At 46.7% G+C, this 18283-nt stretch overlaps 1 protein-coding gene across 1 annotated transcript in view; it reads right to left on the bottom strand.

Moving 5' to 3' along the window:
- Positions 1-1485: 1485 nt before the first annotated feature.
- Positions 1486-18283, bottom strand: part of FOSL1 (FOS like 1, AP-1 transcription factor subunit) — a 30531-nt gene continuing 13733 nt past the window's right edge. The window contains exons 2-4 of the mRNA XM_078660462.1: positions 16793-17023; positions 4596-4703; positions 1486-3926 (exon numbers count right to left, since the gene is read on the bottom strand). Coding sequence (XP_078516588.1) covers positions 3372-3926; positions 4596-4703; positions 16793-17023 — 894 coding nt within the window. The 3' untranslated portion in view covers positions 1486-3371. The remainder of the gene's footprint in view (positions 3927-4595; positions 4704-16792; positions 17024-18283) is intronic.

Here is an 18283-nt window from a genome sequence, read left to right on the forward strand (position 1 = left end):
TTCACCATTGTCATCCATCACATCCTCAACCCATTCAGATCTTTCTCTAATTCTGCCATACTCCATTAACTATCTCTCGTCCATCTACTTCACTTGCTCCAATGCCCTTCCACCAATCCTCTTCCCACCCGCTGACCCATCCCTCTTCCCGTCCACCTATTCGTTCCTTCATCTATCACTCTCTTCGCTCAGCTTTCTCTGCCTTAAACCTCGCTCCTTCCCAACATATTCATACCTTGATCCCTTCCAATTCCTAGTCCTCCATTATACCCCCTCCATTCATCCTGTTAGCACCTTCCATCCACCATCCTTTAATCATTCTGATCTACATCTGTTTATCTTTGCCTTGACCTCCTGTCTTCTTGAACCTATTCCTCCCTTAATCCTTCCCTGCTGCCATTAATCCTAACTCACCCCCTATATCCAAACGCCTGCTATCCCATCCACCTATCCTTCGGTCATCCTGACCTTCTTCTGTCTCTCCCCAACGTAACCTCCTCTCTTCATTTGCTTATTCATCCATTGATCCATCCCAGCTATCATGAGTCCTCAACTAACTGCTCCATCCAAACCCACTCTATCCATCCAACTACCCAGCCCTTGGTCATCCTGACCCTCATCCATCTGCCCCTTTGTTTAAACTCCTCTCTTCCTACCTTCCAGCTATTAATAGTCCTCTTTACCCAGGCTATCCAGCCATTTAACCATTAGTCCATCCATGCCTTCATCCATCTATTCCGGCCTTCACGCCCTTTCTTCATTCACACGTTTCCCTCAGTACCTCATTCACTTAATCTATCTGCCTTATCCTAACCCCTTCGTGTCTATCTCCTTTCCCTCCTTTATGCACTTCCTTTTGTCCTCCACGTTCCATCTGTGAATCATTTCCTCCTTCTACCTACCTTTCCCCAATCTCAGGCCCTTCATGTTCTTTATTCTGTTCTCTCTAGCCATCTCTCTTCCATACCAGTTCGTCCTGTGTCCCATTTTTCAATTAATCAACCTTACTTCACCCTCTTTTTCTTCCATTTCCATGACCACTCACCCATAAGACCCTTTTTCCCCCAGGCCTCCAGATGTCCTTCTGTTTTTATCTTGTCATTCCTTCTATTTCTAAATCTTTTGTTTCTTAAATTTACAAAATTCTAGTATAGTGAAAAAATAGTGCAGCAAAAACATTGATTATCAAACTATCATCAAAGTATTTATTTATAGTTAATTAAAGGTTTAGTATACTTAACGTAAATCATAAAGACCTTGACTATATAGATATCTTCAAAGTATGCAAATGTGGAGTTAAGAATGGTAAATCTATACCTTCATAATACTTTGGAAGTCAATATTTTCGCTATATCTCTGTAGCGCAATTTTTATGTCCCTGATATTCTGGCAAATAACCAGATTGAACACTACAAAGGCCCTTCTCAGACCTGTTGGAGAAAGCATGAGGCCCCCCTTCCCAAATCAGACAAAACAAGCCACTGCTGGTTTTCATTTTTTATTGTTGAATTTGTCGATAGCAACATCTTTGCCATCCCATCGTGCAACACGATTTCCTTTAATCGACTTAAAAAATATAATAAATATAAAAAAATACTTTCTATGACAAATAAATACAAACTTTTCATAATCTCCTGTCCTCTAGAAAGAGTGGGGAGCATTGTAGAGGATACAAGTGAGCAATTGGGGACTGGGTGTTTCAGTGATTGCATCCTGGGAATTAATGCAGTGAATGTTAACAGTTTGGGTGGAGGGCATTCTTGGAATGGCAGTGAAGCATTTTGCGGGTTTCCATGTAATTGAAGCCATTGTATTCTGGTTAGTTCTGGAGGTGTAATGTGGCAACTGTACTGGTGCATTCTGGGTGCATCAGCCACTGGCTTATTATGGCTACGCAAGCAGGTGTATTCTGGGAGTTTTACAGCGGTGCATGCTGGGTGCTGTCGCTCCCGGCCTATTATGGCTATTTCAGCAGAATACTGGGAAAGTGCCAGTGGTCCATTTCTGGGTAAATCCGCTTCTGGCTTGTCATAGTTATTGAAACAGGTGTATTCTGGGAATTGCAATGGTGCATTCTGGGCCCTTCGGCTTCAGGCTTAATTATAGTTATTGCAGCAGGAATGTTAAGGACCTGTCAGTGTTGCATTTGGGGATTACAGCAGGCACAGTCTGTATTCCAAAACATATGCTCTAAGAAATTGTCTGTGAAGAAGTGAAGAAGAGTCTGTGTGTTATGTTTATTTAGCAGCTCAAGTGCTTTGTAGAAAAAAAGGGCCCTGGAAGTTTTCTTAGAACTCTACAGCTTCTCTGCTGGATGGTATAGTTGCCAAATACCAAGACTGAATAGCCTTGGTCCCACCTCAAGCCTCTTTATTCCATCACTCTACACTTCCGGTCTCTATCTCAGTTTCGCACATTCATTATCAACCCTTTCTCCATTGTCGCTGTCTTCCTATCTTTCTCTTCTGCCTTTCTCGCTTTTGTTCAGGGTCAGAATCCGATGATGAAATATAGATCCTGGTCTCAAAATAAACGGTGGTGTCCCAGATATGCAACAGCCTGCAGAGTATACGTTAAAGGGGCCACTCACTGTATAAAAAATGCAGTTCTCTTTTCGCAGTCCTTCATCGCTATCAAGCACCAACAATTGGCATTCTAGAATGTTGCTATGTTTGATGATGTCATCTTGGGTTTGGAGATGCGCTGTGACGTAATACGCTGGACGACATCTTTTAACATGGTTATGGACCTCCTCATTATTTTAAAAATGCAGTGTGCACCCACGTTTTTAGCTGGTGACTCCTTTGTATTTTGGGAGATTTATTTAGGTCACCTTGACATATTTGTCATGGAAAAGACTGCAAGGATATTCTGAAATTTTTAGAGGTGCATCCTGAGTATTTTAGCTGATGCATACTGAAGGTTAGGATCATTAAGGCATGTGTTCTGTACATTTTCAGCATCTGAATCATGAGAATACGTTTATTTTTGGTAGATCCAAAACAGCTTATGTTTCCTTTTTCTTCCTATATCTTTTCTTCACAAACAAGCCCCGGCTGAGGTTCATAGTGTCTACAGGCAGATATGTTTTCAAGCATTTGTGTTCTCTACGCATTGCACTAAAGGGCAAGGAAGAGGGCTCAGTGTGATGTTGTAGGGACCCATCATTAATGATATTTTGAGTGTGATCCGCAGTTCCTGGCACTGGGATTCCTTAGAAACTACCATGTCCCCAGTTTCATGTGCGTGTGTATGTGCATTAATGAGCCATGGAATGCAACATGAGGAAATATTCGAGGACACAGAAGACACATTGAAAGGTGTCTCCTCCCTCTGACTGGCCTGATGTTCCCACCAGCTCGCTCGAGTGCCTATAGTGCCAGCAAGGTTGGTGAGTTTAGGGAGTCCGACGACTGGTCCCCACTGCTGCTGCTCCTGCGGTGGGCAGTGGAGCACGGTTCCCTCATGACAGATGAACTAGTGCAGGGCTCAGAGTCCTGGAGACTTGGGTAGGTGAAGACCATGCTGGGCGTGAAGGGGGTGAAAGATGGTGTGGTCATTAGTGTGGGGGTGTGAAGTGACTCTGGTTCCAGGAATCCTGCCGAGAGATCGATCCGGGGCACAGGCTTGGCAGAGTTCCGGCGCAGTTGAGGTCTTTGAGCGCGCTCGGTGTTGGGGTTACCCGCTGCACTGGAAGTGCCTGGCACTTCACAGTCTGGGGTCACTTCCTGCTTAATGGCCATGGAGGGTTGGGAAAGGAGGAGGGAGGACAGTTCACTGGTGTCTGCGTCATCGTCAGAGTCCTCAGGGGCCTTGCACACTGGCTTATGAGCCTCTAGAATCAGCTCGAGCTTCTCCTTCTGCTTCTGTAGCTCGGCAATCTCCTTCTGAAGGACAGACTTTTCATCTTCCAGCTTATCGGTTTCCTGGGAAGAAAGAAAAGGCATTTTAGGACTTGAGGCCTTCAGGTCCACTAAGAACCTTTACATTCTCATAGATGTTTGGGATTCTCCTATTCTCTAGATCATCTTCTATTGTACCAAGTCTACCACCACCCCAGTCAGGAGTGTGATTACTCCTTTCTGGTTAACTTTTTCTGAGCTGCCCTCACCTGGGCCCACACTCACAACCTGAATCAAACCTTTGATCCAGTCCCACCTGCGCCAATACTATCTACCACGCCTCCCCAAGTTCTCCTTTATTTCTGCTCACAACACTTAACAGACAAGCACATCTCAGACAGCAGCTCAGCACAATCACCAATCAGTTAGCTACTGGTCTGGCAGGTGCCTTGAGGATGCGGCATGTGGGCCTTGTAGTGTCTTCATTCGGGGAGAGCTACCTTGTATCCCTTCTCAGCACTACTCTCTGCCAGGGCGGGCACCATTGCAGTCTGGGATGTTAATTTCAATAGGCTCCACCACACAACCTCCGCAGGTGTGTAAACTTTGTGTCCAAGATAGACACCTACTTGTATTATATATTGTGGTCCGAATGTCGCACATCAGCCAACCAACAGGACTGCTGGTTGATCGTTCATTCTTGTTTTTCAGGCGTCCATTATTGCCCTCGTGGCATCATACCCCAGCACTTACCATCTGCAGATAGTCAGTCAGCTCCTTCCGGCGGTTCCGACACTTGGCTGCAGCCAGCTTGTTGCGTTCCCGCCGCACTCGCCGCCTTTCCTCTTCCTCCGGGTTTATCTGCAAACACAAAAGTAAGACCATAAAATCAGCAGCTAAATTAGGATTCTAATTGGAGTCAGAAACACTGCACACCAACCACAACCCCTGTAACTGTGACCTGCAGCCTTATCTCAGGATCTCATTTTTAAACCTTACAAAATTGTGGGATGGACCAATTATGAAATATTTGAGATACAGCTCTACTGTTTGATGAATTAGTGACAGTTCTACTGTCTAAGGACTGAGAAATTGATCAGCTGTCTAAAAACTGAAAGATGTCTCTTCCATCCAAAGATTGCAGTACAATTCTCTCTACTACCTTGCAATAGCTCTGTTCTATCAAAATTAGTGTAGCCGCGTGCATAGCTTGGCTGTAAGCGTAGGAGATAGTTCCACTGGTCTACATTTGTAATATCTATGATAGTTGACAAGTCACTTTATTGTATTTTATTTTATTTATTTATTTATTGAATTTGTAAAGCGCTACAGCTACCCAAACGGGTTTCCCGGCGCTGATTGTTACAAGTATCCTGACACCCATGAAAAGAAAGAATAAATCTACTGGTTAAAGAGCCAGGTCTTAACAGCTCTTCGAAAGCGAACATAGTTGACCTCCGCACGGACAGCCAACGGGAGAGAATTCCACAGTCTGGGTCCCAAGTTGGCAAATGCACGCCCCCCATTCTGGACAACCTATACTTAGGAGCACAGAATAAATGTTGAGAGGAAGAACGGAGCAGGCGGGAAGGAGAATAGGACTTAACAAGTGACTGAAGATAAAGGGGAGCCACACCCATCTTAATCTTGTGCATGTAGCATAGCGCCTTAAACTTTATACGGCTTTCCACACGGAGCCAATGAAGTTCCCTCAGGCGTTCTGTAATGTGGTCTGATTTGCGACATCCACAAAGGAGTCGTGCTGCCGCATTTTGAACCCGTTGGAGACGGCGGGTGACCGCCTTGGTGGACCCCAGATAGAGTACGATGCCATAGTCCAATCTGGAGGTCACCAAGGCGTCAACCACAGATCTCTGGGTATCCGAGGGGAGCATCCCAAAATTTTTTCCAAGCCACCGTAAGATGGTAAAGCAGGTGGCAGATACTCTGTTGGCTTGGTCCCTCATAGATAGCCCCCTGTCAATAATCACTCCAAGGTTACGTACACACGCAGACGGAACTGGCAGTGCACCCATAGCTGAAGGCCAGTGACTCGAACTCCAAAGATCTGGTTTATTGCCCAAGACCAGAACCTCCGTCTTCCCACCATTTAATTTAAGGAAGTTCCTATTCATCCAGTTTGCTATATCCCTGAGTCCAGTTTCCAGGGGAGAAGGCAGGGCAGGGTCAGTTTGGGATAAGGAAAAAACAATCTGTGAATCATCAGCATAAGTAAATAAATTAAGATCGGCCCTTTGAGCAATATGAGCTAAAGGAGTAACATAAAGATTAAACAGAAGAGGACTAAGAATAGAACCCTGAGGTACACCGTGTGGGGATAGATAAACTTTAGAAGTGGAAAGGTGAGAAGCAATTTGAAAAGTCCGGTCTTTCAAAAAAGACGAGAGCCACTCCAAAGCCCTGCCACCAATACCAAGATGAGTGAGGGATCTGATGAGTATACTGTGTGATATAGTGTCGAATGCTGCACTGAGATCGAGCAATATCAGTGCAGCAGTTTCCCCTCGATCCAGATGTAATCGTAAATTTTCTGTCACACCTAGAAGAGTGGTCTCCGTAGAGAATCCCGGGCGAAAGCCAGACTGAGAAGGATGTAGGAAATCGTTGAGCGCCACATACTGAGATAGATGCGTGTGGATATGTCTCTCCAAAACTTTGGAAAAAATAGGTAACAGGGAGATGGGACGATAGTTTGAAGAAACATTGGGGTCCAAGGTGGGCTTTTTCAAGAGTGGTGTAACCATTGCATGTTTCCAGCAGCTTGGGACAGTTGCCGTATTCAAGGAGTGGTTTAGCAAAGCGCAAATAGTAGAAAGCAAGACGAGTTCTACAAATAGTCCATTTCTATATATGTATTGTCCTCTGGATGCATTTGCTGAAGGCTGTGTTTGCTTGTTTTGCTCAATCAATTAGCTGAACAATGCTGTGTTTATGTTTTCAAAATGGATCAGTTACACATGACATGGGTGTACTTCCCTAGGTGGTTAATCTGACTGGTCTGTGAGAAAGCATTTGTGTTTCTGAAGAGGAACTGGGTGAATAGTGTATTATGTCTGGTCTTTCGCTTAGTTACGTGTATTGATGTGTATTTGTTTTCTGGCTGAGTCAACTGTACAGTACTATTTGTGTGTAATGCTCTGGCTGTATCAGCTGTACTGTACACGGATTATACAGTTGCACAGCATGCAGCGTGTGTACTATTCCAGCTGTTTGAACAGTACAAAATAGTTGTTTTTGCATTATTTTGACGTGTCGACAGTAGGGTGCTTTGTGCATCTTAACCCCTTAGCTGCGGAGGCTATTCCGCCACAGCGCTGGGGGGGGGGGTGCACGGCGGTCCCATACTCGTGACGGTACCGCTCCGTCACGAGCCTCGGGTGGGCTGTGCTTGTGATGGAGCGGTTCTGTCATGGCCCCGCCCGTTCAATAGAACGTGCCGCGCAGGCGCGGCGAGCAGGGCGTGGCGGAACGGCTCCGTCACCAGCACAGCCCACCCGAGGCTCGTGACGGAGCGGTTCCGTCACGAGCATGGAACGTGTTAAGTTTGGCTGCATCTAGTGTACCTCAAAGTGTTTGTGATGTGTGTGTATTTGTTTTATTTTGGCTTTTTTAAACTCTAAACCATTATAGGCATGGTTATTTCGGGTAAGTCTTGTGCACAGCCTTGTGTGTTACTTTATTTGTGTTGGCTTTGAGGTCATGCGTGTGCGAGTGTGTGTCTTGGCTAAGTCTACTGTATTTATGTATATTGAGCGATGTTTTACTTTGGCAGAATTGACTACATGGGCTGTGTGTGTTGGGAGTACCTTTTACTTTGCCACCTTTGAATGGCACACGTTTGCATGCAAGTGTGTGTGTATGTAAGTGTGTGTATGGTTGAATTAATTTCTGTGTCCCTAGTTGAGTGCATGTATGCAGATTTGTTTGTCTGTGTCTATCCAAAAGTGTTTGCCTTTATGTCTGAACTGCAGTCTGTCTGAGCTCATCTGGATTCTCATCCACCTGGCATCTGCACCCAACAAACGTATAACTGATGTAGGTGACGAGGAGATGCAGCAAACGTCCACGTAAACTGCTCACTGACCTCACCTATTGCTATATCCAGTTTCTCAAACATATTAACCAGTCAAACTCTACCCAGATGTCGCAACATAATGTGGGACCGATAGCGGAGTATGCTATAAGGGAAGCATCCGGGAAGTATGTAGGTAAGGCACATACAGATCATTCTTAGGCCTTTCAACTCACACAGTGCCACCATGTATCACACAATATTGGATTCCATCGTATGGTCACCCGGTGAGCATGCGATATCACATGGTGTGCAAACAATTAGCTGGACACCCTTGCAGAGAGCATTACAGGGTGTGAAACCTCCCCAGGACATTAGAGGCAGCCTCCAAGTCTTTTGTTTGGTGCTGGAGGGGGAGGCTGTGAACTTAAAAGTGCCTCAGGCTGTGAGTGGCACTAAGCCATGCCCCCTTCAAGCCCCGCCCTCCTCAAATGGTGAAAAATGTTCATAACTTGGCAGGTCTCCATTATAGCCTCTATTCTGAACTTGAGAACTCCTACCTGCGTGGCAGGCTCACTCTGACATGTGCTCACAAGAGCCTCCCCACATCATAAGCTTCTGAACTGGTCTCACCTTTTTCCCCCCACTGTTTTATATAGCACTGACTCGACCCAAAGGTATTGGGGCGCTTTACATGAGCACCAGTTACATTACACAAGGACACATTAATTTTTGGTAGGCACTGGGATATTAAGTCATTTGCTCGGAATCACAGGATGTTGAGCCAATGCGGAGACTCAACCCTGCTACCCAGTGCCAAAGTCAGCAGCTCTAGGCGTTATGCCACATCCTCCCCCCCACCACAAACTGCTCTAACCAATTTCATGCAGGTTCCATCTTTAAACTGATTGCACAAGGCAGGCTCCAGCCCCAGACTGATTGACCAAGACCTACAGGCTCAGGCTTCAATCTGATTGGACAAAGCATGCAGGCTTCAGCTTCAAGCTAATTGGACAAGGCATGCAGGCTTTGGCCTGCAGGTAGTCGTCTATGAACAGAGCAATGCAAGAATGCATTGGCGTACATCTCCTATGCGCGCAGCCAAAGGATGGGTGAGGATGCCCAAAGCTCTGCTCAGAAGCCTGCGGCCAGTGCTATTGAGTGTCAGGCCTCTCTTACGCTCTATCAGACACTGCCTGACCCTTTATCTCACACTTGCCAGTCCCTGCTTTCCCCTTCGAGACAGTTTTTCAGTCGAATCTCTTTCTCCCTATTTCCGGTTTGTGTGTGTTTTCCTCTCTTGCTCTTGGCAAATATCTGAGGAAAAATTAGTTCTGGTCCCCAAAAAGGATCGCCAGTGCCCAAACCGGTTACCACCAGCTTAAATCAAGCATTGGTCCTATGCAATAATACTGCACAACATAGATCTGTGCAAGACACTGAGCATCTGAGTATATGTTACTCTGGAGGCATCAATTGCACTGCAATGTGGGCAGTGCTTAACTGGAGCCAGTTGTTGCAGGTGGGGCCAACCAGCGCTCATTTGTTTGGACTGGCACTTATATGTTTTCTCACTAGACTTTGATCCAGAGTAACAAGACTAAGGGCCAGATGTATTACTATTTTTTGAAGGTCGTAAACGGGAATTCGGCCAATTTGCGACTGCAAAAAAGGGTGGTGGTATTTACAAACACTATTTTGCGAGTCAGTGACTTGCAAAATAGTCTCACTATTAGGAAAGGGCGTGCCAAGGGCGTTCCTTCCTAATAGCGAGTCAGAATGGTATGTATCATTATGCGATCGCAGACGGGATGGGGTCCCCAGGGGACTCCTTCACCTTTGTGAATGGATGCAAAAAACATTTTTTAAGAGCAGGCAGTGGTCCCAGGGACCACTGCCTAGTCTTAAAAAATGAAACTAGAACGCTTCATTTTTCTTTTTTAAATGCATCCCGTTTTCCATTAAGGAAAATGGGCTGCATTAAAAAAAACTGCTTTATTGAAAAAGCAGGCACAGACATGGTGGTCTGCTGACCCCAGCAGGCCACCATCCCTAAGAGTGCCGGCCATTCCTACCGGGTTGCAAATTGCGACCTGCCTTTTAAAATTGATGAGGCAGCTCATTTGCGACCCAATTAGGAATTGTAACCAGTGTCAGAGACACTGTTGTGCATTACTTTTTGCGAGTCGCAAAACGTAGCAATTTGCGATTCGCAAAATGGAATGGTCATACATCTGGCCCTAAAAACCACAACTAAAAAACACAAAAGGGTGAAAGAAGGAGGAAGAGAAATATGGAAAAACGGTGACAAACGGAAAAAGAGGGGTGAAAAAAGGAACTGTGTATGTGAGACAAACGGACAGGAAATGCCTGCGGTGGATCAAGAGGCATGAGGTGAAATCAAGACCACACAGCCTTAGCATTCAGCATCCCTGCCGGCCTCTGAGCTAAACTCATGGGCCCGGCACTCCCTTGCAAATTAAGCACTAAACATTTGCACCTGTGTCTGTGTGTGCCTTTGTTTGTAGTAGGTTGTCTGAATCAAGACTAGAGTATGTACGTGTCAGTGTGCGTCTGTCTGCCTGCCCATTCGCAGCAATTTCACTGCCTCGTGTACAGCATGTAAATTAGTGGAATCACTGTAGGCAGGGCACATGTCCTAAAAAACAGAAGTGGGGGGACGCTGACGTCACAACAGGAAGTGACGTCACGAAAGGTGGCTTGTACCATCAGACTCATTGCTTCCCCTCGCTCACCCCTTAGATGAGATTGCATCAGAGAAGCCAGCGCGTAAGCAGCGTTCCGAAAGAGCTCCGATCTCGCCCCAGAGAGGCCTAAGTGTGAACGTGTGGCTCCATTTGCTCCAGCTATTGAGCTCCCGGTAAAATAAGTGGGGGGGACGCTGTCCACCCGCGTGGTACCCCGACTCGAGCCCTGACTGTAGGGTCACAAGGTCAGCAACCCCGACGTAAGCAGAACATCCCCATGCGCGTTCACGGCAGCCTGTGATCTGTGCCCACCTCGGCGGGTATTCACCTCAAGTACAAGTGAAGACCTGCCTGCTTGGGTGACCCCTGATAGCCGGTGAGGGTAGGAGCAATAGCGTAGGAAGGATGCCATGGGTCCTAGTGCAAGCGAGGAGCGTTGCCCCTTTGACTGCAGGTGGGATAGTAAATGCAACAATTATCAGGGCTCAATGGGCCTCGGTGCCACTGCACCTGCTGCACCAATGGTAGCTACGCCCCTGGCGAGAGAATCACTGGTGCATGTGAGGCAGTCTGTGTGTCTGCGAGCTACATGCAACCTATTGCAGCTCAAGATTGTAACCGGGAAGCGTTTCAATGCGGAATGAGCGCACGAGAGCTTCTAAAAGTTGGCACGCGTGAAGGTGGCGTGCGTGTCACTCTGGCTGCGTTGTCTGCGCGGCGCCGCGCGTTGCCTCTCCTGTCTGCGCTCCCAGGGCTCGGCAGGAGGCGCTTCCTGTGAGTAAAACGCGGCTCTCAGAGCCAGGCTTTGTTCTGGTGACTCAGCGCCTCGATGCCTCATAGCTCTCCTCTCAGGCCGGTGTCCCAAAAAAGACTTGGCGCTGCCTTGGATTATTTTTCATTGAGGGGGCCTCCCGCTACACCTGCCCCCCTCCCGCCTCTGACTCAGGCCGGGGTGAGTCGCCCCCGCCGCACCCAGCGCTTTCGCAACCTCTGCGGTTTCCTGTGGCAGATTACTCGGGGCCAGCCACAAGGGAGAGTGATCCGGGGGCTAGCTCGTGGCATCGGAACCCCCCTGAAGCGAAATGGCTAGCAAACTCCAAAGAGGAGCTAGGCCAGTGGAAGAGCAGCGCAGATCGACACAGAGGCTAGCAGGAAAGATTTCAGCACCTTGGACCAAAGAGGGTGGGGGCGGCATTGGGAGAATGTGGTGGTCGTGCAGTGTGCTGCCACAGGGGGGCGCCCGATCTCGTCTCGTTCATTGGAGTCTGACATTTTAAATCCCCTTTCAACAGCTGCACCTTCCGCCCTTGAGTTAAACGTGGGCCGCCCCGTTGGAGGTAGTGGGCAGGAGAAGGACGCACAGCAGCTCTGATCACAAGAATAAGAATGAAAATTTGTGGGACCTGGAGAAGGGGAAGAGAGGAGGAGAACAGAGCTAGAGAGAGGCAGCGATTAGTCAAAGGAAGGAAGAGTGCGGGAGCAGCAGGAGATGGAAAGAAGTGGTAATGGAGGAAGTGGAAAGGAAAGGGCCTAGAGAGAAGGAAAAGGAAACGGTGACTAGACAGTAAGGGGTAATGAGGGGGGGGGAGGAAAGATTGAGAGAGAAAAACGTCCCTAACTCCCTACCTGTTCCTAACATTAGCCTTCATTTGCCCCCTATCTGCATATTACCAGACCCTTTCCACGCCTTTCTATTTCCGTCCCCACTAACAGGCTTAATTCACACCCAAGTATCTCCCAGATGAGTCTGTCATTTGATATGATATGATATTGCTGGCTGGCCTGCGTCAAACCGCTTCCTTCCCCTGTTGTTCCCCTGTTTGCACCCTATTCTTCTGCAGCCTCAGCCCTTCGCTTCCAAATGCCATGATCAAAGTCCACTGTCACCATCACCCATTAACATCCAAAAACCTTGCGCTTTACTTCATTAATTGAGAAAAAACAGAAAAGTGATGGAATGCTTGAAATAATTGTAGTCTCTGTGAATTATACTGGGCCGCTTTCTAATACATAATTTTTGGTTAGTTAGGGAGAGGTGCGGCGCAGTGGCCAGCGTGTGGCTCACGGTTCGATCCCCGGCGCCAGCGGCAGCTCAGCTCAGCATCATGTGACTCTGGGCAATAGCTCACTAATTCTCCCCGATGGCCTCCAGTGCCTTGAAACTATTAAGGGTGGTATATTCACCCTTTATAAATATGAATTATTATTATTAGTGTGCATAGAGACAGGGACCAGCCATGCATAAATCAGTCTACACCCAGCTCCAGCAAGAACAATGCAGTCAAATCTGCTGACCCCTGTCTGCTCTGAAGAGGAGCACAAGTACCACCAACGCCCAGACTTGCTTTGGCCTTTTTGGGCATCATCAGTACGATGCAGCTAGGGCCACTAGGCACTTGACTTAAATGGCCTTGCGGCTAGAGCGGTCAGCCTTGAAGCTGGGGAACCGGGTTCGAGTCTCAGCAGGGACGCTCAACATCCTGTGATTCTGGGAAACAACAAAAAAATGAATATGTCCTTGTGTAACGTAAGTGATGTGCTCGTAAAGCGCTCTGATACTTTCCGGTCGAGTTTGCGCTATATAAAACAGAAAAACATACCCCTCGCTCTTCGGACGTCTCAATGCGGAAAACAAAAAAGTGATGGGTGGAAACTGGAATTTATGCCAGCCACTTAGAATTATTCTGGGCCGTACGCCATTCCATTTTTTTTAAATCCAAATGTGCCGCTACACACAGGAACCAACCATATGAAAATCAGCCTCGGCAGTGCTCTACTAGGAAATGAACCGGTAGGCCATGTCTCCACAGAGAGAGAATACAAGCAACCACAGAGCAACTTCGCCCTGTTGGGCCTCCTCATTGATGTGAGTGCAAAGCTTCTGGTGGTTCCTAGGACCAAGAGTCTACTGGAGTGGGAGAAGCTCATTGTAGGAACAGCCAAACTTTCGAACTCTCTCCCCCTAGAACTAGGAGACAACCCCAATCGTTTGCCTTTCAGGAAATCATTAAAAACTTGGCTTTTTAACAACTAGTTCCTTGAATGTTTAGCATATTGTATTAATTCCTTGCTTGAAGTTACGCCCAGATGCCCCTGGGCATTCGAGCACTATACAAACTGTAAAATCAAATAATAAGTGGCTTTGCAAAGGGAAAAAATGGCATGAAGCATATTACAGGACTTTGTATAGCACCATTTGACATTCTTACTACATTAGGGTGCTTAGGTAGGCTAGTGGGGACTTTCAAATGGTTCCGGGTATTCCTTCCCTAGATGGCAGTCTGAGTAAACTTGTGATTCTCTGTTACCAGCAGTGTGAATAGGTATGTTTCATTGTTAGGTAAATGTGTATGCTTCCCTAAGTTGTGAATGGAAGTTCTTGTCGAGTGATGGCTGAAACCGAAGGACTGTATCAAAGAGTTTATAGGTCTTTTTGATCAGTAGGCATGCCCATCGCCTGGCACGTGTGTGCCAGGCAACTGGTGATAAAGAAAGCTGTATTCCTGGACACCAGCTGACTGGGACCTCAAGCCCAGAAATTAGTAAAATGTGCCTCTCTTTATTCATTAATGTGTAACAAAGGGAGGTGGGTATGTGGCCTGTTTTGGCCAACAGAGGGTGGGCCTGTATGTATGTGAATAAGAGAAGAAGCACCCCTTTCTGATCAACCTTTCTAAATACTTAAAGTACAAGAGTTGATACTGGGTGAAATGAGTTGATGCAGCCAAAGAAGGTGATAAACTCAAAAGGACCCAAAAAATATTGCATGCGGCTAAGAACTTAAAACATATTGACGCATGGTCCACTTGATGTTCTAGATTTTTCCCTCCCTACCAGACATGAGGGCCTCAAATAAAATAGACTATTTTTTCCTCTTACACTGTTAAAACAAACAGACTGATAAACGTAGCAAATAGTTTAAAGTCTTTGCGATGTGGAAACATTTGAAAAAGCTCTTTCCGAAGAATACTTCGTTTTTGGTCCTCTTTTTCTGAAAATGATTACATTTTGAAGTCCTTTGGAAAAAAATCAGGGTTTCAGTGTGTCTCCTCCCTTTGAACATTTTAGAGCACAGTGGAGGTGGTTCTAGAATGGTTTACAAACATATATTTCAGAATTTCCCGTTTTTTCTCTATTCTCTATTTTAAAGCTAATTGTTCAACTCTTTTTGTTATTTTATCTAATGTCAAAATGTAATTTTCAATGAAGCATTTTTCTTTGAACTAGTCAAAGGTCTATATTAAAGATGTTAATTAAAGTCAATGCATACATTGGCATTTGCACAACTGATACACTTTATCGGTTTGTCGTACATCGAGTCATTAAGAGTTTGGCCTGTGGAGGGTACCTTTTCTCTTATTCTCTGGTGTAACTAACTATGGAGAGGTTAGGTGCAAATCTTGTAATGAGGCATCGTTTACAGTTGCAAGGGGCACCAACATTTCTCCTTATGTGGATGCCAGCAAACCATGAGCTGATTGTCCACCCTTTTATTTTACCAATATGCCTACTCATCCTTTAAAAGACGTACAGCCCTTTTGTTTAGCTGTTTTGCTGTTCAAATCAATCTCACTTAACAATCAGCAGCCTCAGGCAGGGTCGGATTGGAAAGTCGGGCACTTGGACAATGGGTGGGTTTCTGAGATCTAGCTGTGGGAAGCTTTTTGGCCAGCATGGTGGTCATTTACGGGCTGTGTCTGTGCAGTTCAGATGCAGCCACCGGCCCAGTGGGGGACTGAGCGCCCTTTCTAGAGAGGCAGATGGGCCTCTATTACCTCCCTTTTACCAACAGGCGGAAGTGTCATTTCCAGTCTTTTGCTGGGCCCGCCCATTAATGTATGCAGATTGAGCAGGAGGCCTGAGCAGAAGTGGCCCTACTTATATTCAGGTGTGCTGCACTATTGTGAACTAATCCGTAAACAAAGAGAACTCGTAACATTTGCATTTTTTTAATTTTAGTAAAGTTAGGAAAACATGCCTCTTTTATAGAACCCCCCTTTTTTTTCAACACTTAAAACACTGAAGCAGTGTTTTGAAAAAAGACGCAACCCGCAAATGCGGTACACTTTTTTTTAGGGTGCCTGGGCCAATTTTTGATCCCAATCCAACCTTGGTGTCAAGGTTTCAATAAATATTGTTGCACAACAAAAAGCACAATGATCCGTCTTATAGCGCTTCCTGAAATGTTATTAAAGGCCACAGGATGTTTGATTTCACTTCTCCTACTCATATGATTTTGACAAAAGGACACCACTAGTTATGCTGCATCTTATTGGTTGTTCAAGCCACTTGCCATGTCACCCCACACAATGGCGCCTGTTACGGAATGGGGGTGGCGGGGGCTGACGGGGCTGAGGGGGAGGAGGGGAAAAATTCACTTGCCTCTGCACGCCGTCTCTCCTACATCGACTCTCCTCTGCTCCACTTCCAGAAAGCACCCAGTCTTCCCTAAGCCAATCAGCAGTGTTGTGATTGGTCTGAGAGCCTTGGTTAGGTGCTCAGAAGGGCACTGCGAGCCTGTGTATGTTCTCCACCCAGGCGGTGCATTACAGCCCGGTGGAGAACATGCTAAGTGCGAATGACTGTTTGGCCGGCCCATGATGGCTGGCCAAACCGTCATCCGCACTTAAGTGCAAATACCACTCCCCCCTCCCCCCCATTGCTGGCTGTGATGTCAGCCAAGCCCTGCTCGCCCCAAAACTGGCTTTGGCAAGGAAAAATAAAATGTAAATAACAGTGAGTTATCATCATTTTGTTTTTCCTTTTTTACACTGCTTCACCCCTTGGTTGCGGCACTAATTCTGCTGCGGCGCTGGGGGCGAGCGCGGCACCACCATGCTCGTGACGGAACCACGACGTCATGAGTCATGGGCGAGCTGTGCTCATGACGGCGTGGTTCTGTCACAACCCCGCCCACTCACTAATTTGCCCGTACAGGCGGGGAATCAGTGCCGCGTGGGGCGGAGCGGCCGCAGCATGACGGAACCACGCCGTCATAAGCACATGCCACCCGTGGCTCATGACGGCTTGGTTCCATCATAAGCAGTGAAGGGGTTAAAAGCAGTGAGGCGACGCTCCTTCCCCTTAGCGGACGAGCCACCGCTGACCCCACACGACATTCAACATGCCTTCCCACACTTTTCTAATAGCTTCCACCTGGTAACATGTAGGAGACAGTGGAGGCGGTTTCACGCGCAGACGGTACTCACATGTTCACTGTGCCTTCGCCTCATTCCCATGGAGGGCCCGATGGCTCGGATCACCCCCGGCCGGGCCATTGCATAGTGTGGGAAGCCGTACGGGCGAGCGTAGGGCGCCGCCGAGGTGGTGATGACCGTGGGCTGGACCATCCACTGAAGGTTCTGGCTGGTGGTGATGGCATCCAGGGTTGGCTCAAAGCTGCTGGCACTTGTGCCCACTCCCTGCGGTAAGTCGTATTTCTAATGGGAGAAAACAAGTACAGAGTGTTAGACATCAGACTGGCATATTTGTTCCAACTTAGAAGTTGCACATGACATGTATACTTTTAAATCGGTCGCAATAAGACCTCAGAATCTCTGACCGGATTGCATGGATGTGGACAGATGAAAATGCCACAGGTAGGGGATGGTGCAGCACAGAGCTTTTGTCTAGCCTTACACTACAGAAAGTCCTACTTTGTGCGGCTCTGGTCATGGCCACTTAGACCAGGAGGAGCAGATGCTGTGCCAGTGGCAACAAATAACAAGTAGGGGGTACCAGCTGCCACTCACAGATGATGTTTATGCCAAACAAATATTGCTATTCACTCTTCAGACCCCCCCCACCCCCCCGCTAGGACAGTCCACTAGCAAGTGGTCAAATTGTGGCAGCTGCTCGTACTGAATCCTTCGAGCCACTGTAGATCCAGATAAAGGTTCAACTAGGCGGTCCCATGTCTAAAACCTGAACACTCCAGGAAAACCTCCATACATCATCTGCACACATTAATAAGGCCTGAGAATGATGCTTTTAGGGGCATTTTTTAAGTTCTCTCAAAGAGGTCACCAGTTCTGAGTTACAAAGAGCTACATTCTCTCACTCCATAGACTAGCAGGCCAGTAGACTCTTCTGAAGGTCACTGGAAATTGTGGATCTTAAGGACCAAATTATGTGGCAGGTTTGACGACATTATGCGGCATAATGGGGAAATTGCATGGCACTGTGTGCAATTGAAGTTGAATTAAGCAATGCATACAGTGGCATTATCTGTTTTGATATTTTAATACACATTGATACAAAAAAATCCCTCGTGCTAGTAAAACTACCTACCTGCTTAAGAAAGAAACCTATAAACATTCAGCAGATCTTATTCAAAATAACATTCACCAGCAATCATTGGGACTATTAGGACAGTACAGAAAACCATTTTTTAGCACTGTCCTTTTATACCTCCAAGGGTAAGATAGATTACATAGCATTACAGTGTTGCATTCAGCGGAAGACAAGCCTACATACACCCTCTTCTTGTAATAGAAGGTTTGACTCATTTATGTGGTACATCCCAGTAATGCTCTAAAACTGGCCTTGAGATTTGGGTTCAGCTTGTAGACTACAACAGAGCACCTGGAAGCAGAACTTCCATTAAAAGAACACCCATGCAGAAATGTCAGCTTATGTGCATCTCTTTACATGAGGCACTCAGATATTCAAAGCACTGGATATTATTAATAGATGTATCA

This window comes from Lissotriton helveticus, chromosome 9 (assembly GCF_964261635.1).
Source record: "Lissotriton helveticus chromosome 9, aLisHel1.1, whole genome shotgun sequence".
NCBI classification, from domain to species: domain Eukaryota; kingdom Metazoa; phylum Chordata; class Amphibia; order Caudata; family Salamandridae; genus Lissotriton; species Lissotriton helveticus.